At 37.0% G+C, this 23,041-nt stretch overlaps 2 protein-coding genes across 2 annotated transcripts; both read right to left on the bottom strand.

The window, feature by feature from the left end:
• Positions 1–9,627: 9,627 nt before the first annotated feature.
• LOC133721968 (protein SHORT-ROOT) lies at positions 9,628–11,598 on the bottom strand. Its single transcript, XM_062148746.1, has one exon. It carries the CDS (start codon positions 11,425–11,427, stop codon positions 9,907–9,909), a length of 1,521 nt encoding a protein of 506 aa, XP_062004730.1. The 5' UTR covers positions 11,428–11,598; the 3' UTR covers positions 9,628–9,906.
• A 3,594-nt stretch (positions 11,599–15,192) lies between these two features.
• On the bottom strand, positions 15,193–20,404 carry LOC133721958 (peptidyl-prolyl cis-trans isomerase CYP65). Its single transcript, XM_062148740.1, has 11 exons — positions 20,149–20,404; positions 19,989–20,051; positions 19,788–19,891; positions 18,265–18,356; positions 18,022–18,111; positions 17,843–17,918; positions 17,387–17,754; positions 16,956–17,212; positions 16,573–16,861; positions 15,718–15,822; positions 15,193–15,635 (listed from the first exon to the last, which is right to left on the bottom strand). The coding sequence occupies exons 1-11, from the start codon at positions 20,274–20,276 to the stop codon at positions 15,429–15,431; spliced, it is 1,779 nt and encodes a 592-aa protein (XP_062004724.1). The 5' UTR covers positions 20,277–20,404; the 3' UTR covers positions 15,193–15,428.
• Positions 20,405–23,041: the final 2,637 nt, after the last annotated feature.

Genomic DNA, 23,041 nt, shown 5'->3' with positions numbered 1-23,041 from the left:
TTTTTTTTACTCGACTAAGGTCTTTAAGGAGGCAACAACAGGAGCATTAATGTTTGGACAACACAAGGGGGAGTATTGAAGGAAACCCAATGTGCTTGTCCCAAACATAATTACTTATTCTAGTTGTAATAGGGTAGAATGTTCTAGATCTTGTAATCCATATTTGGTTAGGATTACATGTACAATGATACCTTGTACAACAAGGAATTGTACATGTAATCTTCTATATGAAGAAGCTCCTATTATCAATGAAAGTATCTCAGTATTCTCCCAAATTCTCTTATTCTAAACTGAAAACAAAATTTTCAATTAAATTATGAGATCTTGATTTGTTTATTTTATTTACGTACTTTCAGAGGCAAAATGAACAAAGAAAAAAATGACTGGACCGCAATTAACAATAAAAAAGTGATCGAACTACAATCAAAATTGATATAGCAAATCGGACATTGATTAATAATTTTTATTAAGAGAGGGTAAAACAGGAAGAACAGTCATTGACCATAGAAGGTACTAAAAAAATTCCTTTTTTTTTTTCCTTTTTATTAGAAAATCTATTTTTCTTTTTGCTGTAATTCATTTATCATTTACTATTTTACATTTCTTTAAGAAAAAGAAAAAATATCAAAAACCAATTAACATGTGCGGAGAAAAGTATATTAAGCCAATTTTTCACTACAATGGTTAATTTTTGAACTTTCTATTATGCCCTTAGTTTATTAATATGCAAGAGAAAAGTATTTTAAGGATTCGTCCATAGTCTGACCTAGCCGCTCTGCTAGGGTTTCTCGTTGGCCTCATGTTTTCGATAAAATTCCCAAATCTATGGTTGTTGCCTCAATTTTCCTCTTCTCCGGCGCGTCGTATGTTGATGTGGGGCACGCTGCAGGTCGTGTTTTTATGCTTTTCTTTCTGTTTGCGGTTTCGGTAGAGGTTTGATGGATCCGGGTCTGGATCTGAATTTGGGTCTTGATGTTTTGGGTGATGGAGGTACTGAGGATTTCCGAATCGATCCTTGGAGGTGGAGGGGGTTTCTGCCCTCTGGTATTCACGTTGTCAGCGACGACGCTATCAATCTCGATCGGGAGGCGGCCATGGTTTCTGTCTTCTGATGCGTGCGTCGAAGACGACGACGCTCTGGTTGGCTGCTGGGTCGCCGGCAGGAGTGGGCGACGCAAGATCGATTGCGGGAACGGGCAAGTCGGTGGAAATGGTTTCGACGGCGGTAGCTACGGGGATTTGGCAGCCTCCATTGCTGCACAGTTTGGACCTGGATTCAACTGGGTCCTTTGGGCCTGCTGGGTTTTGGGCTTCACTTGGTTAGGTTGGGTCCTAAAGAATATTACGGCTCTGATGTTTACTATGTTTGCGATCGTAGGAACCATTTATTCTATGGAGGTGAGTAGGGGAGACTTTGATTCTGAGCATATGGAGAAGTCTTCTAAAACTGGAGGAGGAGCAAAGGGTGCTATGCCGTCCTCCTCTACTAGTATTATTTAATTTTAGTTTTGGGTCAAAAAATCTACTGCTCGGTTGAAACATTTTTTTAAACATCTTCTGAGTAGTTAGGTTTTGTTAGAATAATGGTGCGTGGATTTCCTAAAAGGTGGGTGTACTCTGGATTGTGGAGTTTTCTATTTGTTTAGGATAGGTTCTCTGTAAGTCCTAAAGGACGACTCTTTACTGTCGACTCCATTGGGGTATGTCGTTTGGTACTGCTTGCTGAATTATAAAATCGGGTTGACCTCTTTCAATTCAAAAAAAAAAAAGAGAAAAGTATTTTTACCAAGAGATCTAGAATAAAACAGGAAGAACAGTCATTGACCACATAAGGTACAGAATAAACTTCCTTTTCTTCTTTTCTTTTTATTAGAAAATTTATTTTTTCCCCTTCAAAAAAAATCTATTTTTTGTTTTTGCTGTAATTTATTTATCATTTACTATTTTACATTTCTTTAAGAGAAAGAAAAAAATATCAAAAGTCAATTGACATCTGCTCCGACGCTCCGCATATGTTAAGGGTCTAGTTTTACCATAATGACATAATGGCCCAGGTCAAGTTTGCAGCCCAATTCTGGGAGGCTTTGGGTGCCTAGATCATTTTGGATGCTCAAAACAGATTGGGTGTCACGATTGTGGATTGTGGCCCAAGTTTGGACCAAACAGGCGGGATCCGGCTTACTAGGGTTTCGGTTATGGGATCCTGGTGGAGGGTCTGGGCTCATAAGGCTTTTCTTTAGCCTTCCTCTTAAGTCTTTTATGTACTATGCTTATTTACTATGCAATCGTTTTGATCATAGTAAGATAGGCCTGTTTAGAATAAGTGAGCATGGATGTTCGTTAATGAGTGGTACTAGATATATATACCATGTTTTCTTATTTGCCCTCTGTTTTTCATGGCAGTGGAAAGGTATGTAATGTACTGCTCTAGCTTGAGACTATTAATGAGAAATGTTGAATTTCATTCAAAAATAATAATAATAATAATAATGACATTTTAGATTTTTTTTTTTGAGAAATAATGACATTTTAGATGTTTTTTATATGAATTAAGTTTATTATATTCAAATGCTATATATATCAATTTAAAATTTAAATTTTGGTGAAGCCTTTGATAGGAAAATAATGAATTCCATTTATAATAGTAGAGATGCCGCCATTGCTCGTTCCTCTGGGCTCGTAAACGACACTAGTTTGCAATCACATGCTCTGCATGTGTAAGAAAAATTTTAATTGTAAAAAAAAAAAAAAAGTTGTCTACAAAAGAAAATAGATTCAATGGGTAGTTATTGCAGAGAGAAAATAGTAGGAGAGAAAAGTTGAGGGTTTGGGATAATTTCTTTTCAATTTCTTAATAAAATCTATTTTATAATTGTCCTACTTACCCTTGTGATTTAATTTATTGTCAAAGTTTTTGAATATTTCAGGGTTAAATCTGTCAAAATTTTCAGTTTTGGCTAACAAAGCCTATTCTCTTAATAATAGTATAGATAAGAGAGCCACGTGGTGCACTGGTGCATAACATGCTAGCTCTTGGAGAGTATCACACGTTTTTTTTTTTTTTTTTTGTAAAAATTGAAATGTTAAAAACTCATAAAGATTTTTTGTCCAGAGTCTACGAAAGAGGTTAAATTGTCAAAAAAGTCATTCTCACAGCAGTTTAAGCACAAAAACGAAAACAATATACTCGTAAGATTTGGTAGTTCGGAGAGAATAAGGGATGCAATATAATTACAACATTGTTTCAAACATGATCCTCTACAACAGCCTCCTTCTCTCACTAGAACCGTAATACCCTAACTAATTCACACAGAACTCACTCTCTTTATAGGGGGGTTATATGTACAGGCTTTCACTGTAGAACTGTAGTAAGTATTTGGTGAAAGTATATATTTGGACCACCGCGCCAAGTCGGGTTTCCTCTTTATTTACTTTTCATTGATAGCCAGCCATGGTCAAACACTCAAGCTAGCTCGCTCTAAGTTCAGAAATGTTGGCCTATTTCTGAGTATGAGGCATTGGCATCAGCTGTAGCCTACGAACCTAAGCACTCGCATTTTTTGGGTCTAATAATATTATAGCCCAGTATAGTTATGCAGGTCAGTAAGGAGTAAGGACGAGCCTCCAATAAATCCATGTTATGTCTCAAGAGTTTAGTGACTCTAGTCCTCATTTACTTGTAGTATAAACAAAAACAATCACATGCAATCCTAGAGAAAATGAATGATGGATCCCAGTACTAGACCTATACGGAGGAATTCATAATGAAAAGCTATGTTGTCGCTTTCCTTATATTTGTCTCGCTGATATTGTATTTCTCACACTCTGAAACTCATTTTTTTGGTTCTGGTATTTTCGTTGAATCTCGATCAAGTGGCCTTTGAAAAATGGAATGCGAACGCTAAGTGCCAACATCATTTAACTAGTTACGCTTGTTTAAGTGATTGAGCTCTTTAAGAGCATTTTTCCAACGTCAATGGACATTGGACAATATGGGGCAAATTCTTCTCTCAGCCCAGCTGCCGAGGTCATGAGCTCCAGTTTCCTTACCGTAATTATCAAGAAAACAATAAATCCAGTAATCAAATTAAGGGAAATTCTACAGTACCTACATGTATGTGATACACTCATTTACATATTTGACAACAATTTTGTTGTCATTGTGGTAAATAGAGTTATTTTTTGGGTAATTTTAGTTCTATTAGAGGTAATTACTCCACCTACGATATTTTTACAAGTTTATGAACAAATTGTTGTCGATGTGGTAACTTTGTTCAATTATATGTAAATGTTTAAAACAAATGTAATAACTTTGTTGTCAATGTTGTAAATTTGGTTCAACTAAATTGTAATTTTGGTTCAATTAGATGTAAATGAGTGTATGATAAACATCTAAGTACTCTAGACAACCCCATCAAATTAATTGAATTTTAGCACAGAAAACTAAACTTGAAATAGACCAAATATGAGTTCAACACATTACTTAGAATGTGTTTCCTGTGTTTAATGAAGTGTAATGTACATCATTGATTCACACATTTCTCCACTTTCTAGTTTCTATATTTTACCCATCTCGATCATCTTACATTAGTCACCACGTATTTCTCTTTTCTTTTTTCTTGTTATAACTTTCGTCATATTACAGTACATATACATTGCAAATGTGTGTGCAAATATGTGACTATACAAATACAGAGGTCGTCTTGGGTACCTTGGTGTTTGTCATACCCTTATTTTTTTTACTTTTAGTAAATTAATATAGTGGAAATCTACTGAACTGGTCAACAGGTTACTCAATTAAATATCGACATGTGTCATTTTTAAAAATAAAATTTACCATATTAACAACACACTCTTTCTTGATATGTAACATTGTTAAAAATCATGTAACAAGTATTGTCAAAATAATAAATTACATATAGTTGAACTACAATTACGACTTATGACAACAGTTGTTGTGGTTATTGTAATTGAGTGGTCAAAGATGTAAATATCATATTTGGACAACTTTTATCAAATTTAGAACCTTGATTATTAAGTGGAGAAGCTCCTTACAATACTGAGTTGTTACATATCTTTTGGTCTAATTTTAATTTTACCATGTGCACAACACAAATGTTGTCGGAATTGTAAAATGGTTGGTAATCTTGTAAATGGTATAGTTTTTGAAGTAATTGCTACAATCAAAACAAACGTTACCGCTTTTACACCAATAGTTGCGAGTTATGGTAAAATATGTAGTCATTGAGTAATTATTCCATTAATGATAAAAATATAAAGATTTACTACTTTGACAACAAATTTGTTGTTGCACTTGTTAAATTGTCCATAAATTAGTACATTAGTTTAGGTTGAGTAATTACTATAAATAGAACAAAAGTTACCGCTTTTACATCAATTGTTGTGATTATGGTAAAATGTGTAGTCATTGTAGTAATCATTTCATTAATGATAAAAACATAAAGATTTACCACTCTGACAACAAATTTGTTGTCATACTTGTTAAATTGTCTATAAATTAGTACATTAGTTTAGGTGGAGTAATTACTACAAATAGAACAAAAGTTACCGCTTTTACATCAAGTGTTGTGGGTTGTGATAAAATGTGTAGCCATTGTAGTAATAATTTCACTAATGATAAAAACATAAAGATTCATATATGTTCTATTTTATATAATATTTACCACTTTGAGAACTCATGTAACCACTTTGAGGACACATGTGGTAATTAGAAAAAAAATCCGCATTAAAGTAAATAAGGTCTTCGTTAGAGAAAAGTAGGTTCTCATTTGAGTAATTAAGTCCTAAAAGTGGTAATTGTAATAGGTTCTCATTAGAGTAAAGTAGATTCTCATTTGAGTAAATAAGTCCTAAAGTAGGTTCTCATTTGACTACATTTAAAACAAATATTATTTATTTTTACACTAATTGTTGTTGTTGTCGTAAAATGCATGTAAAAAGAATTATATTTGGTTAAGGAAACTACTAATGATATAATTAATTGGTAATAAAGATTACTTAACTAATACTAATTTTGCGAACTTAGGTTAGAAGGTTTTTGTTTTTAATAAGGAAAAAATGAAATTTTCAATTGTGTAATTGTTCATTAATAACAAGCATTAATCAAGCATTAATTCACTAATAATAAAATTAATTAGTGATATAGACTATTTAACTAAAAGTAATTCGGTGAACCTATGATAGAAGGTTCTTTTAATTTTTTTTGAAAAAGGAAAAATCATAATTGTCAATTGTCAATTGATAATCAAACATTAATTGGCTTTATTGTTTTCACTATCTTTATTGTTTTCAATTCAATTAGTATTTTTTTTTTTTTTAGAATGAATTCAATTAGTAGTTTGTGTTACCAAAAAAATTAGAAAGGCTAATGGCTAAACAAGTTATCAATTTGTTAAATATTTTGAACAATTGGATATATTACTAATCCAATGGTCCAAAATATTTAACAAAATTAGGGTATGGCAAACACCAAGGTACCCAAGAATTCTCCTACAAATACATACCAACTACCATAGTCCATAGACCCTATACAGTCTAAACCCTAACAAGATCACCATTTATCACAGCTGCAGAATCAATACCTTCCACCCCAAATCTGCGAAGCACCTCTCTTTAACATAAACTCAAAGGACATAAACTCACATGTATCAACTCTATCTTTGTCCCTTAATTTGTTGATATGCAAGAATTGTCTCCATCAAATAAAATAGCTAAGCTAGGCTCCAATCGTGAGAGCTTGATTCAGCCTAGCTAACAATATGGGTGCTAAACTGATCTTCCCCAGCTTGCAATCTTGCATCAAAGTTTTTTTTTTTGGGGAAATGATCATTTACCCAATTTCAGCTTAACAATTGCCCACTTGCACAACGAAGAGTTTAAAAACCCCATTTACCCAAAACACTCTAAGGGATTATTTCCCCTTTACCCAATTAATTCTTTTTTAATTCTTTTTATTTATTTTTGAGACTTTTTTGCCCTTTCCTTCTTTTTCACTTAGAGAGAGAAGTCATCCTCCACATTGCTAAGCTCCGGTGACCAGTGGCAGCCGCGGACTCCTGTGACCGGAATCCGGCGACCGGTGACCGGTGACCGGATTCCGGCGACCGATGACCGGTAACCGAAATCCGGCTACCGATGACCGGAATCCGGCTATTATTGCCCCCCAGTAACAATATTATTGCCCCCAGTAATCATATTATTGCCCCCCAATATTCATATTATTGCCTCCCAAAAATCATAGCTTCGACCAATCACAGAGTGCCATGTCACCTTTGTTGTGTCATCCAACCAATCATAAAGCTCCAAAATAAGTCCATAATTTTCTGAATATATTTTTGCCGAAATATCCATGAATTAATTATGATTTTCTTCTTCATTTTCGGCCAAAATTCCTTTAGGAATTGTAGGATGAACCTAGACTTGTTTTGGACTTCTTCTTTCCTTAAAATTCTCCCTTGAAAATCTCCATGCATATCCTTCCTTGTGTGGCGTCAATCACCTTGATTTTCCACGTTATTTCCTTGTTTCTCTCTTGGCTTTTTACGGCAACACATAATTAACTCCTCCAAAAATATCTTTTTCCCCTTAAAAATGTCCCTTGATTTCCTCCAATCGAAATCTCCAATCACTCTCCTTGATTTTCACATTGGCTCCTTTTTTTCCTCTCCCCCAATAATCATATTATTACCCTCCAATAATCACATTATTGCCCCCCGATAATCTATTGACTCTATGTTATTCCCCCAATAATCTATTGACTCTATGTTATTATTTGTGGGAATTATGTTTTTGATAGCTGATACGTTTATTTGTGTTTATAGTGTGGAAATGTAGTGTACTATGTTGGTCTATTGGGGGGTAATAGAAATATTATTGCCCCCTAGTAATGTGATTTTTAGACGTCTATTGCCCCAATAGACATTTAACTTCTCTTTATTGGCCTCCAATTGACATTCAAAACATTTTTTTGGGGTTCACAGTTCGAAGCTGGGGATCGATTTGCTTGGAGGAGGCGGCGCTTTTATTTGGGCGACGGGGATGGTGGAATGACTGCGTTGCCGGATTCGGTTTCCAGTGAAGAAATCGGTGAGGGGGGGAGGAGAGAGAGAGAGAGAGAGAGAGAGAGAGAGAGAGAGGAGAGAGAGAGAGAGAGAGAGAGAGAGAGAGAGAGAGAGAGAGAGAGAGAGAGAGAGAGAGAGAGAGAGAGATAGATGAGTGTAATTTATTAATTAAAATAAGGGCAATACTGTCAAACACTGTTAGTTTGGGTAAATGGGGTTTTTAAACTCTTCGTTGTGCAAGTGGGCAATTTGTAGACTAAAATTGGGTAAGTAGTCACGGCCCTTTTTTTTTTTTTTTTTTTTTAATTTTCTTTTTTCTCGCACAAGCACACACGTACATACACACATGATCTTTATCCATAAACTCTTGGCCGAGAGAGCTTTGAAGGATTTTTGCGCTTACGGTCTCTGCAAGTTGAACCTGGTCCAACTGAAGTAGAAAAAAGCAAACAGCTGGCCATTGGCTATGTGATAAAAAGCAAAGAGAAGATGGAAACCATATAAACATGCATAGTTTAAACCCTTTAACTAAAAGAAGAGCATGGGCCATCTCCCGTGGCAAAGCACCTCTTTAAAAATACCCAACTGAGAAAAACACACATTCTCAATAATTTTTCTATATTTCCAGAGTGAAAAAAGTGTAAGGGGGGCAAGTCTTATCAAAAGGATTAAGATAGGAGGCAAAGCTCTTAAAAAGAAGTACCCACTTTATTTCTTTAATAATTTTCACATTATTATTGTTTTGTTTTTCCTTTTTACCACAAAGTGTTTGATTTTGATGGAGCTGGTGGTGGTGGCTTTGGTGGGTGGGGGGCACACACAGAAGAAATTGTAAGTGTTCGATAAGCCTTTTTAGAAAGGAAATTTTGAATAGGACCATATCAAACTAGGTATCAAAAACGCAGAGCATGCTGGCCACTAAAACCCTATTTACAATGTGTGTATATGCCACTAGTGACCAAACACCTTTTGATTGAGAGATTCCCAAAACACAAACCGAACTCCATTGCCGTCCTAAGATTCTATGGCACCAAATTTAGATAACGACCTTCTTCTAGTTTAAGGGTTTAAGCCATTTATTTAATTTTTTTTTTTTTGAAAGGGGCCATTTATTTAATTTAACACGCTTGAAATTAAGTATACTCATGCCCATTTTTTTATTAGCTCTTAATAATTTGTAGTTTTAGCTGATATCACCCTAATTTGAACGCACCAAATACCAAACCAGCACATCTCAATTTTTGGTCCCACGCATCAAAAAAATGATTGATCCCATTTTAACAATTTGCTAATAGTGCATATGTCTTGTTTTTCAGCCTTAATTAACTAATTGTGGGTTAGGCATTTAAGCATAGAGACAATGACGCCAGCCGACTCTCGGTCAACATTTGACCTGAAACACGGGATTGGTAACCATGGATAGACTTAAAATGAAAAAAATTATTTTTCTGAGTTTCCATTTTATCTTAAGTAGAAAAATATATACATAAATGAGAATTTTTTTTAAGAGAAAAAACATACATATTTGCCTATAGAATGATCAAAATTCAAAACAATAACCTATTTAAATTTTATAAAAATAGCAAAATCAATCACAAATAATTACTAACAAATGACAAGGTAATGATGACAATTCCCAATTAAAATTAAAATTAATTTACTTAAAATTCTATTCAAACCAAAGCAATATTCCGTACTCTCCCTCCTTTCCTCTTTCAAACACCCAAGTACCTCGCAACCACCGCAAACACCACTTTTATGCCCGTGCCAACAAAAACCTATCGCACGCATGAATTGCCCTATGTGAAAATATGACGGACCGTCGTCAAGGCCTCCAAGCGCTGGCCCAAACCACCGGCTGGTCCTTCCACGACAAGAATATTCCGGCGACGGAGTCACCACACTGCGTCATTGACCAACCTTCCTTGTACCTCCGCAACAAGGCCCGTACGTCATCGCACACCTCATCACTAAATGAAGTTGGACTGAACCCGCCCCCATGCATACGCCTCGACCAGCGCGTGGCCGACTCGCGCCGCTCGACGGAGTCCGGCGGCGCACAAGCCACCAAGTCAACGATGGCTCGGCCGGCCGCCCGCTCGAGCATCAACCTCTCGTTACTCGTCCGGGCGAAGCTCTCGTCCAGAGCCTCAAAGTAAACCCTAAACCACCTCAAGCATTCCTGAAACCCTTGGACGAAGTCAAACCCGTCAACTCCGACGTCTAGGTCAGCTTCTTCCTCCACAACAGTAATGATCCTCGGCTTTAAGCTCCGAAAAGCCGATATCAAATAATCACGGCGGTTTCCAACGGCCACGATTGAATGTAACGATCCAACACAGTTGATGGCCAAGGCCTCATCGTCCCTGACATCCAAATCAGCCAAGTTCAGCTCCGCGAGGTCGCCGGAATGCTGGATCGCATTGAATTTGAACGGCACGCCCATTAAGCGCGCGAATTTCTCCATTCTGGCGCCGATTTCCTTCATTACTTTTTGAGTGGCGCCAACGCCAGCAGAGCCATCTCCAGCTCTGCTGACGACTATACTGGTGAGACGCAGATGCGGCGTCTCATCAGTTCGGGTGGCGAGAGCCTCCAGCAGAGTCGGCCACTGCGTGCAGTAAGTGTTGCTGATGTCGACTATGTGAAGCTTGGCCTCACCGTCAAAGGCTTCCATAATTGCACCGTTACAAGCGACGTGACCGAATGTAGTCCACGGACTCACCTCCTGAAATTTCAAGACCATTTTCCTGGTGGATTCGAAAGAGCAGGTTTTCTCCGAGGCCGAGACTAGGGTCCGGTAGCAGCGGTCGCCGGAGTCGGTCATGCGGCTGAAGAGGGCCTGGAGGAAGTAGGAGGTGAGTTTTTGATCGGTGTCGCCGTAGGGAGAGCCGAGCTCGTTGAGCATCCACATGAGCTGTTGAACTCTTGCGCTGTTCTTGTCAGCAATGGCCCGGGCGGTTTCTAAGAGGAGGTCAGGGGCCCACTTGGGGGAGGAGAATTCGAAGTTGAGGAGGTCGTGGGCGGGGGAGAAGGAGAAATCGGTGGGGGTGGGAGTGGTCGTCGTGGTGGTGAGCGGCGGAGGCGGGGTAGGGGTTGGTGGGGTGGGATAGTAGTGAGCCTTAGAAGAAGAAGAGGAGAAGTCTTCTTCATCCATGAAAAAGTTGAAGCATTCTTCAACGTCGTTTTGTTGGGGGTAGTGTTGGTGGTGTTGTGGGTGGTGAGTGAAGGATCTGGAGCTGCTGGAAGTGGTGGTGGTGGTTCTGGTGGATGAATTGAAAGATTGATCAGATTGTTGTTGCTGTTGTTGTTGTTGAAGAGTGACAAGCCTAAACAAGGTATCCATTTAACCTATACAAAGACCCACATCAATAAGCTGAGAGAGAGAGAGAGAGAGAGAGAGAGAGAGAGAAGTTTAGTCTTTGCTTGGTTGTTTGTTTGGACAGATGAGATGGGTCTTTGTGTTTTTAACTGTGAGGAATAGGAGATAGAAAATGATTAGAAGGGGAGAGAGGATCTTGGGGTTGGATTTTAGCTGGGTTAATTTCAAAAACAGGTATAAAAGCAGGAGGAATTGTGTTGGGTAAGTAAATGGAACATTTTTTTGGTGAGAAATAAAAGAATATTGAGTCTAGACTAACATTAAACTAATATGCATATAGAGTCTACAAAAATTATCCCTAATTGTCATAGACTACTTATTATATTTCGGTTTGATTAGATGAAAACTCAGAATGATTTTAAAGTTTTTTGAGTATTTATCCCAATAATATGTTAGACTATGATTGCTTAGATTTTCGACTACAATACCAAAAACGTAGAGAAGATTAGTTAATAACTAAATTAGTAAATTATTTTAACTCAACCTAAAAAATCTAAAATTCTGGATTATTTAGAAATCAAACTAACATAAACCTTGAAAATTCAATGGATTAGGGAAGTGGGGGACCCAAATGTGCTTAACATTTACCTTCTTTTGAGGTAATCGATGAGAAATATGAGATGAGTGGAGTTGGTTACTTTAATTCTCTGGCTCATATTCTTTACCCATAAACTTTCATGTTAGACCAAGACTGACTAAAAAGTCAAGTTTCTCTGTTAAAATTTTAACATAGAATGTTGAATAGACTAGCTCGTGTTTTAGAAAATAGAACGAGAATTTTCTTCTGACAAAAGATGGAGAAAATAAAAACAAGGGTCTGAGAAAAAGTTAAACAAGGTCTAGATCACCAAATGGGTGAGTGGATTAGCTTTTTCGTTCTTTTACTCTCTCTCTCTCTCTCTCTCTCTCTCTCTATCTCTTTCAAATTCTATTTCTATTTCTTTGTGCTGTGTTGTGAGTGAGAGAGAAACAATGAGAGAGAGAGAGAGAGTCAAATAGGGTTTGGAATATGTTGTTGATGAGTGGGAGCAGGCGTGCCAATTGAGTTTTGGGAGATGAGGAGAGATCTAGACACAAGTAAAGCTGCTGCCGGCGTGCCTCATCATCATCATCATCATCATCAAAGCCACCACCATCATATCTGATCGAAAATACTAGTATACTTGCTTAACCCACTCACCATTTCTTGCCTCCTAAGCCTCTCATTCGAACCCTGCCAAAGTTTCACCACTTTTTCCCTTTCTTAGCTGTTACATTATAAACCCCCATATACCAATGTCATAGAGCCCCCATCATATACCTATAGATAATACCAAAGTATATGTACCCTCTTCATCAAAATCCAGGGCATGCCTTTCACTCTTTTCCCAATTCCCACTTTAATATATATGTATGTATTTCCTCCTAGTTTATAACCCTTATAAAAACCCACATGCGCTCTAATCTCACCACTCCATAACACACACAACCCTAGTTAGCTAGCTAGCCTTCTAGTCCCTCTGTCTAGATTCAGTCCAAACATGGTTCATAGTGATTACTCTATGCCTCTCTGGTGGTCATCATTATGGGTACTGTCCCAAGGATCTAAGACCTCACCCACTACTTAAAGACTAAGTCTTGATGAATTGTCATAGCTATAGCCAATCTGGTTCTTTATATATATGATTGCAACCCAAGTCCCCAGCTTGATTGTTCATTGTCTTAGCCTTGTTGTCTTTATGCTCAAACATTAATTCCTTCCCTTCTAGAGAGAAAATCTTGGTCTCCTTGGCCCAGAATAACCTTAGCTCTATCATCAAGCTCAACTACATATATATATTATTAAGATCAGGAAAATAATACAGTGGCTCCAAGGTTTTTTTTTTTTTAGTTTTAATGTTCTATCCATGTCAATTGTCAAGGACCCAAGGTGGGAAGTTTCATTGGTTCTTCTGGTTTTTCTTGGTTTTTTCATGGATGAATCATTAGGAAAATTCCATGCTTGGAATCTTTGTTCCTTTTCTATAAAGAAGTACTGGGTTAAATAAGGAAGTGTTTTCTTGGGAGCCATTATTATTGTAAATATAAGAATCTTGGCATCGCCAACAGTCGAGCATTTTCCTTGGGAAAGTAACTCAATTCCCCAGAATTAACTCAAGAAATATTCCCCCTCACTGCCAAAACTGTATGGTAAAAATTATTATAAAAGTATCTATATCAACCTTTTTAATTAGTTCACTTAAAAATTGAAGGATGGTTTTGTTTTAATTTGTGATTTTCTGATGCATTGCATTAACCATCTTTGGTTTTAGCTAGAAACTATAATAACATAAATTATGCAGATGAAATGTCACTGCCTCAACAATAATACAAAATTAAATTCTGGTGGGTTAGGACCAGTCGTTATGTTCTTAGTGTGGTTGGTTTAGTTTAGTCATGAAATAAAGAACCATTATCTTTTCTAGTTTAAAAAGGAATCCAGATTAAGATGTGAGAAATGATTAATTAAATTTTGAGTTTAGACCAACATACTTAACATCAATCATGTTAATCAAGACTTATCTACTTAACTTGTACAATTATACAAGTCCTTTGGGTTGTAGTCATCAGTCATGGTCCTGCATGTCTTTTTGCCTTTGGGAAAATCCTCATTAGGAACTAATCATTCAATAAAAATTCTACTAGTTGATGATGTTGCGAGGCCCTACTCTGGGGTTAATTAAGAATTGTTAAACCAAATTATTCGATTATTGTTATGGAGTCATTTTGGAACTAGCTATTTAAACTGATCTAAAATTAGAGCTCTGCAGTCTACATCATACGTATAACTCAACAATCACATATCGAGTATTTTACCTTGTTATCAATGGACGGTTGCTCGAGGGCATCAAACGACGTGCTGATTTATTCATCAGTCTTTTTAAATTTTTCAAAAAATTTATGCTTGAAACATTATTCAATGTCGAAGGGACGAGAAAAATCAAAAGAATGATTAAATTTGGTTTACATTTTTAAGAAAATTCAGGGGTGATGAGTTTGAATTGTACTTCATTCTTTCTCGGGTTATAATATTTTCAAGTGCAACTTTGTCATCCATATTATGAATTTGCATGCTTGAAGTGCAACTTTGTCATCAATATTATGGATTTGCATTCCTGAAAAGGAGATATTATTTCAAGTCCTTGTAGTGATTCAGAGATATGTTCTACGTACGCCCATGCTTTTCTGCACATTGTCATCAGTAGAGAAGCAAAGCAGCATGCATGTGCTTAGACCATCCTTCTGAACCAAAGTTTTAATCCCCTAAAATTCAACCCTAACTCAAATCCAATGTGGTCAAATTCCAAAAAGTCCTAATTTCTCACCCAATCCTCTCCCCAATTGAACCTTGAACCATTCTAGTTCTAATTCTCTTCCCCACACTAGTCGCCTATCTCTTTCAACGAGACCAAATAGATCGAATAATATTTCTCTCTATAATTATTGATGAGGTCTCAAATTCGAATCTCTTATTCACGTGTTCAATCCTTCAGGGTAAAAGAGTGGGATTTGGGAACCTATTCAAACCTACTTGGGTTGAGCTGTACTGGACCTATATCAAGCATGGGACATAAAAATGTACTAACTAAAACATTTGTGAAAGGTCCACCCAAATCAATGGTGATAATATGGTAGCAACATGGGGACAGTCATAGGGGGCACTATAGGGGGAGAGTAGCACATAATAGCGAGAGACTGAGGGTAGAACTCTTTAAACAAAATCTGGTGCTTACTCTGACACTCACAGAAAACTTTAAAGTCATATGGTTCCATCTTCTAAGCCCAGCAAGTTGATGGAAAATATCACATACTCAGCACTTTCTATCTATTTTTTTCCTTTTCTGTTTTTATTTATCCTAGCTCAAAAACAGGTTACAATGCTGCCTAATCACTTCTCTGGAACATTATCTACAATTGGTATAATACAACATTTGGGAAAATGGCGATTACCATGCAGAAAAATCTTTGAATTCTCCAGCAGAAGCCAATTTCCTTTTCTTTGGCACAGCAGACTCTGTCAAACCAGCGTCAACAATAGCAGATTCTGGTAGAGCAGACCTTGCTTTCAAGTACTTCCCAACACCACCACCACCAACACCACCGGATCCTGCCGTTCCAGTACCAGGATTGCTATACCAAGACCCAACTTTATCCTGAAAGTAACAGAAAATTAGTTCCAGATTTATTGTAAAAGAAGTTAAAGAATATGAAAAGCACAAGGTCTAAGTGACAAACATTATCTTCATCCTCCACTTCCTTCTCTTTAGTCTCTTCTTCCTCTTCATCAGGTTCTGTATATGGATTAACAAAAACTGTGACACTCATTATCTTAATTTCCTCCTGTGCCATAGAAACAAATAGAAGTGAGGCCTGGAAATTCCCTAGCTTTGATCATAGTTCAAAAAAAAATCTTGCGATTCAGCAAGTTATTGTTGCAGTGAGCCAACATAATCGAAGCCCCTGATGACAAACTTTAGACATCTATCCATCTCTGTGTGTGGACAGGTGCACACACACAAACCTAAACGCACATACACAAACACATCAACGAGCTTGAACTAGATTTATCCTATATGTTTATAAAATGATCAACAGAATCAACAGTATACACACTAGTCACCATGATCTAGATAGACTTTGACAATGTAAGGCAATACTGAACATTAAAGATGCATGCGAGCGGAGAGGTTCTGATGCTCATATGATAAAATGCTGACAATCAGTTGGGGAATTAGTAGAACTCAAGCTCAGAAACAAACTAAAAAGGAAAATTTTAAAAACAAAAGAATATATATATATCAGTATTAATTAAGCAAATAATAGTTAAGGTTAAATTTTTAATAACCCCTATTTGTTAAACTCTAAAAATGAATGATCTAATATACAAAGGGTAGATTGGTAAATTAAAAATAGTGAACTAACAAACCGCATACAGTTTTGTTTCTCATATCTTATCTAAAAAAGTAATTATTAATTGGCCAGGAAAAAAATAAAAAATAACAAAAATAGTATATAAAAATATGCTCGACACCCATGTGAGCGTGTTAAGAGGCTAGTCTAGAACTGAAATAAATAACATAATAAACATACCAAAGGTCGGTCATCATTATCAACAGGGACCTTCTCCATTGCTGCCAGTGTGGTCAGGCCACCAACTACTCCACCAAAAACTGTGTGCTTAAAGTTCAAATGATTTGCAGATTTGTAAAGGATAAAAAACTGGGAACCATTAGTGTGAGGCCCACTATTAGCCATACTAACAACACCCCTTCCAGAGTGAACTAACTTGGAGTTCAATTCATCATTAAAAGGCTTTCCCCATATAGATTCACCTCCTTTCCCAGTACCAGTAGGATCACCACCTTGGATCATAAAATTCCTATACATAAAAGATAATGATAAATCTAACATTAGCCACCATACTAAAGAGAGTAAATTTAGAGAGTTATTACAGAACTAAAACTTCACCATACCTAATGCTTCTATGAAAAGCTACTCCATTATAATAGCCACGATCACATAGTGTGATGAAGTTCTCACAAGCCCTGGGGGTTATATCACAGTGTAGCTCGATGTTCAAATCACCATGTGTTGTATGAAGCTGTACATATCCTTTCTTTTTTGGATTCTTCTCAACTTTGACATACTCGAATTCATTTTCAGTGACAGGATCAAAGGCAGTAGAAGTGAAGGATCTCGAAGCAGCACCAGTGGTGTATTTGCTCTTTACCTACATTTCATATGTGTGTCAAATCAACATACAGCAAAAATGCCCGATGCTGGAAAGATAGTAATCTTGACACTAAATTTAATCTTTTTGAGAAGACCCAAGTTATTTTAATAAGCATAAGGAGACTCTTAACCTGTAGTATCATGTAAAGAATTGGAAATAAAATTCACTAACCATATTTGCATTCACTGGTGCCCTTTCACCTGCCTTGTGCATAGCTATTCGAGCAGCAGTTTTATCACTAGATGTGGCTCTTGCAGCAGCAGCACTTCTTCCATGTACTGAAGCAGAAGCAGCATCTACAATACTGTATGCCTGAGGTGACTCCCCATTTGACTTTGATTTTGGATCCTCTATAATACGAGACCTTGCAGCTAAAATGGCTTCAAGTGCAGCAGCCCGTTCATTTTGGGCCTTTGAGCCACCACCTCCATGCAATGCAGTTTGCTTTCCTTTCTCAGTTCCAAGCTCTTTGAGCATCTGCTTGATATCTCCAGTTATATTTATGTTATAGGTTGGATCAGAAGTCATTCGGTCCAACTCTGCAAAATAGAAGTGTATAAATAACACAAATTAGAAAGGAAAGAAGAGTACAGCTGACCCATGATGATAAAGAAGCCTATAGCTCACCTTCATCATCAATTTTCAAACCATTTTTAACATGGTCAAATTCCACAAGAACCTTGCTGTCAAGTGCATTCGGATTCTGCAAAGTGTGTCCATATAAAATTGTGAATATTCAAGCAAGGTAGAACATGCAAACTTTTGACAAGAAAAAACAGGATTTGTCATGAAAAAAGTATGTTTACCTGAATGGTTATCAGGTCTTCCCTAGAAAATGGTTCATCTGTGAGGAGTTCTTTCCAGTTCTTGGTCTTGATGTTCAGTTCTTTAATTGCCTAAAAAGCAAAAGAATTGGAGTATAGTTAAGAGGATTACAGTATAGATAAGAGGTACTTAAAATATAGACTCTTTATTTTAGGAGAAACTATAATAAACGCTACTAGCAAACTTCAAGATAACCAACTCTAAATAACAGCAGGATAGCCAACCTCATAGCAAAAGACATTTCCTGTTGTCTTCACAGCAACTATGTGGGTATATTCAGTGAAGACTTTGTTTAAAACAGGGCACTGAAACTCTCCTACACAAAAAGCAAGAGAAGGATTTCAATCACCAAAGACAAAATAACAAAGCAAAAGACTGAACTACCAAAACAGGATCGTAAAACTAGTAAACTAAACAAAAAGATCGTAGTGCTGACAGACTCACATGCCTATACAGAAACAAGAAAACAGTAAGCAAATTATGCTGATGTTATCACCCAAAAAGGTTAGAAAACAAAACAATATTTGTTCATTAAAAATATCCACCCACTCACTTTGATTGGCCTAAGAAATTGCACATAGAAACTTGTTCCAACTAGGTTTGTGCCAACTAACAAGTATGGCCTCCAGCACTCCAAGTCCAGTTAAAATTAGTCTAGAGGGAACAATGGTGATAATTATGACTTCAAAGTACAGATAAACTTCAACAAAGTCTTAAAGGCCACTTTAAGAAAACTTATGAAGTCATATTGACTGTCCAGAAATTAATACAATTCCCCAAGTTCAGTCAATGTTGGTTTGAACTAAGGAATATTGGTGATAAGTTCTAAATAGATATCAGATAACTTCACAATTCACTTTTAAGACTTTCAGCTGTAGACCTTAGCACTTGTCTTGCCCTAGTAGCATGAAAAACAAAGTCATGAAGGGTGCATTAAGAATACTGATACAGTCATGTTGGCTCTAAATCTGGGAACACAATTAGTACTTCACCGCATGAAAGGACTTTCTCAATCAGTATCTTAAAGATCACTTTCCGATGAACTACTAAAAGTCTAAAACTATTGTATGAAGAATGACTCATTGCAATTTATTCTCCAATTGACAGGTTCATGCTTTCATACGTGTAAAAATTACATACCTCAACTGAACTCACAGGTATTTGACACCTAAGTTTAGGTTAAAGTTTGTTTCTTTATCAAGAAAGTCCGTCTTTCTCAACACAAGTTTGTAAAGGCATAAGCAGACTTTCTCAATCAGTATTTTGAACATCAATTTCCGATGAACTACTAAAAGCAGGGTATGAAAAATGACTCACTGCGACTAAATAATTTATTCTCCCATTAAAAGGCTCATGCTTTCATATGTCATAATGGCATAACTCAATGAACTACTAAAAGTATGATATGAAAAAGGACTCATTGCAACTAAATAATTTCTTCTCCAATTAACAGGTCCGTGCTTTCATACGCGTAAACATTACACAACTCAACTGAACTATTCTTTACAAGGCCACAGGTATTTGAAACCTAAGTTTAAGCTAAAGCTTGTTTATTTATCAACACAAGTTCGTAAAGACATAAGCAAAACTCAATCTACTGTCATAGTTCTATTTTTACTTGAGTTGCAGCACTAAACCCTAAGAGACCTCATGACTCCTATTCCTCATTTTCGGCTATAAATTCCAACTCCATCTATATCCAATCAATGCAAATTCGTAAACATAAGTAATGCCAACAAGCACAAACCATCGCTGTTCTTGTGGAACGTTAGTGGAATGAGGTCCTCCTGCTTCAACGGAGCTCCGGTCACCGGATGCTTCCCAAACTTCTGGATATAAGGAACTATACTCCTGCACCAAAACCAAAATCAACACATAAATCTCAAATGATTTGAGACCCCGCGAAATCAAATGTGCTTTCGAAATCATAGACTCAAACAAAACGCACAATATTTCAAAAACGCTTCCGTCTGCGGTGCAAACTGGATCCTCAAACGGCACAAACGTCAGTCTGAAACAAAGCACGAAAATTTTCAATTAGGGTAAAGAAGCAAAGTTGAAATCTTTACGGAAACAAAATGAGAGAGAGAGAGAGAGAGAGAGAGTACGAGCAGCAATAGAAGGGGAGGCGTTTGAAGGGAGTGGAGGTGGACTTGGCTTTGGCGCCGCCCCATTCGGTGGCCCACTCCGTTTTGGTGAGGTACATTCGGTCCTTGCTGTGCTGTTTCTTCCCCATTGTTTCCGGCGGGCTAGGGTTTAGTTAATTGCTCTTCTTTCCCAATTGGGTCTCTCTGCTTTTCGATACAGTCTGAGACGGCGAGAACGATTATATATGTGGTCGGAGACGAAGACCACCGCCTCGGTCTCTGTTGGTTATTACTTATTAAGGCCCGTAACAGACTTGTGTATTGGATCCGGACCCGAATCCGAATTCGGTGCTATATGAGTACATGCTCAAGAGGAGCTTCTAGGGGTGGGTTTGGTTCCGATCGGTTCGGTTCGGTTCCGAGCTTAAATCGAAATTAGAATCGGTACGGTTTTTGTATTTTCAGAAGTTGACACCGAAAACCGAACCGAACCGAATGGTTTGGGTCGGTTTGATCCAGTTTCGGTTTTTTTTTTTTTTTTGGTAAACAGATTTTTACCAAATATACTTCTTTGGTATTATAACTCGAGAAGTTTTTGTTTCTTCAAATCTGTAATAATAATCTATCACAATGTGTTTACAAGTTTACTAATGCATGCTTTGTACTTCAATAGACAATAATCTATAATTTCATACTTCATAGTCCATATAATTCAATTCATATAATCTAATAGTCCATCAAGTTCCAGCATCAAGTCATCAACATATGAAATGGTCAAAAAATATAGAGTCCAAAATTTATAACAGTCCATCATTACATCAACACTAAGTCACTAACCTCACAAATTAAAAATGTGTAAGTTCACTAAAAGATTAAACATCACAAAAAGAATGAAGCAACATCTACATATGAAGGAGAGCAATGGCATGATCTCAAGCTCGGAAAGATGAAGTCTTCGACTTTAGAGGTAACATTCCGCTCCGACTACTCCCCACTGCAGCTCCACATGGCATCTTAAGCATCTCTACATTAATATAAGAGAATAATAAAAAGAACAACATTAGAAAAGAAATACATACAATCATATATAACATAAATATTACAACTTCATTAACCCAAAAAACTTTAACTAAGAAAATAGAAACTATTACCTCTTTCCGCTTCTTCACACAACTCCATCTCCTCAACAGTAGGCATATGATGTAGATACACATTTTCACTCCTAAGCCAATTTTGTGTACATATCAAGGCCTCCACCATTCTAGGACTTAGGGAGCTACGGTATGAATCAATAATCCTCCCACTCGTGCTAAAGGAAGATTCCGAAGCTATGGTTGACACCGGAATAGCTAGAACATCCTTTGCAATGCGGGCCAATATAGGATATTTGCAAACTCCATTCACCCTCCACCAATTCAACAAGTCAAAGCCTTCACCATCTCCTTCAATAGGATCTCTAAGATATCTATCCACATCGTTGTTTACGATCTCGGCTTTCTTTGCTCTTCTCCTTTGCTCCTTCTCTTTCAATCTCTTTTCTAACTCCGTTAGACCCTTACTTGAACTAGATATCCCCTCACTTGATACTTGAGAACCACCAACCTCACCAACACCACTTTCCCTTCCCTCTTCCTCATACACCTTGTAAAGTTCATACAAGAGATCCTTCACACTCTTTGTGTTAGCTTCCACCTTTTCATCCATATCCCCATCATCAAGAATCTCAAAATAGTCAACAACTTTCTCAAGTTTATGACGTGGATCAAGAACAATAGCAATGAATAGATAGTGATTCAACTTATCAAAGCTACCCCAATACTTGAGAAATTTGTCTTGCATGGGTGATGCAATCTCAGACAAACATGGATTCTTTTGTTCTTGCAAGAGACCATAAATAGAGAGTATATCACCAAAAGTACTATAAACGGTAGGAGAATTAGAACAACATACCTTCAAAGTGATCTCATAAAATGGTCTCAAGAAATCCACAAATTGCTCCCCATATTGCCAATCAACACTCATAGGTGGCCCTTCTTTTGGCTTTTCACCCTTCTTTTGGCTTTTCACCCTTGTCACCTTGGAGCCATGCCCAAAAATTACCTGCATCTTCTTCCACCATTCTATCAAAAGCTTTTTGGAAGCTCAAAGCCCGTTCCAACATCAAGAATGTGGAATTCCACCTAGTAGGGACATCCAAAATCACAAGCCCTTTGCACTCTAGTTTCACCCTTTCAACACATCCCTTAAAAAATCAAGCCTTTGTGGGGAGGATCTAACATACCTCACCGCATTGCGAATGACACCAATGAATATCTTCTTCACACTCAACCCATCATTGACAATCAAGTTAAGAATATGGGCGACACACCTCATTTGCAAATTCTTCCCTCCATGCAAAAGTGCATTAGGGACACCCCAATCACCTATCCTCCTACTCAACTCCTTCAATGCAACATCATTTGATGAAACATTATCAACGGTGACTGTGAGAATCTTCTCTATACCCCATTCCAACAAACAATCCTCTAATAGCTTAGCTATAGTCTCTCCCTTAGGACTTGGAATCACACAAAAATTTAAAATTCTCTTATGCAACACCCAATTATCATCAATAAAATGTGCAGTGAGGACCATATAATTAATGTTTTGAATAGAAGTCCAAGTATCGGTTGTAAGAGACAATCTATATCTACTCAATTGATCCATCAATTTTTTCTTTTCCCCCAAATAAAGCTTAAGGATATCATTTGCTATTGTCTTACGGGAATGAATTCTCCAATAAGGAAGAGCTCTACCCATAAAACGCCTAAACCCCTTTCCACATGAGAAAATTGTAGCTCATCTAATATAATGTACTCCACACATAACATAGATAGCTCTTCTTGAGTGCATTCTACAGTACACAACTCAGTAA

Source organism: Rosa rugosa, chromosome 1, assembly GCF_958449725.1.
Source record: "Rosa rugosa chromosome 1, drRosRugo1.1, whole genome shotgun sequence".
In the NCBI taxonomy this organism is placed as follows: domain Eukaryota; kingdom Viridiplantae; phylum Streptophyta; class Magnoliopsida; order Rosales; family Rosaceae; genus Rosa; species Rosa rugosa.
The sequence above is the reverse complement of the archived record's forward strand: the minus strand, read 5'-3'. Positions and strand labels throughout refer to the sequence as shown.

What these genes read in the sequence shown, in the direction of transcription:
- LOC133721968 (XM_062148746.1), bottom strand. Translation starts at nt 11,427, where the DNA reads ATGGATACCTTGTTTAGGCTTGTCACTCTTCAACAACAACAACAGCAA.
- LOC133721958 (XM_062148740.1), bottom strand. Translation starts at nt 20,276, where the DNA reads ATGGGGAAGAAACAGCACAGCAAGGACCGAATGTACCTCACCAAAACG. An exon ending in ATAATGATGACCGACCTTTG is followed by an intron (nt 15,823 to 16,572) that starts GTATGTTTATTA and finishes TCTATGGCACAG; the next exon opens with GAGGAAATTAAGATAATGAG. An exon ending in AAGTGGAGGATGAAGATAAT is followed by an intron (nt 15,636 to 15,717) that starts GTTTGTCACTTA and finishes TGTTACTTTCAG; the next exon opens with GATAAAGTTGGGTCTTGGTA.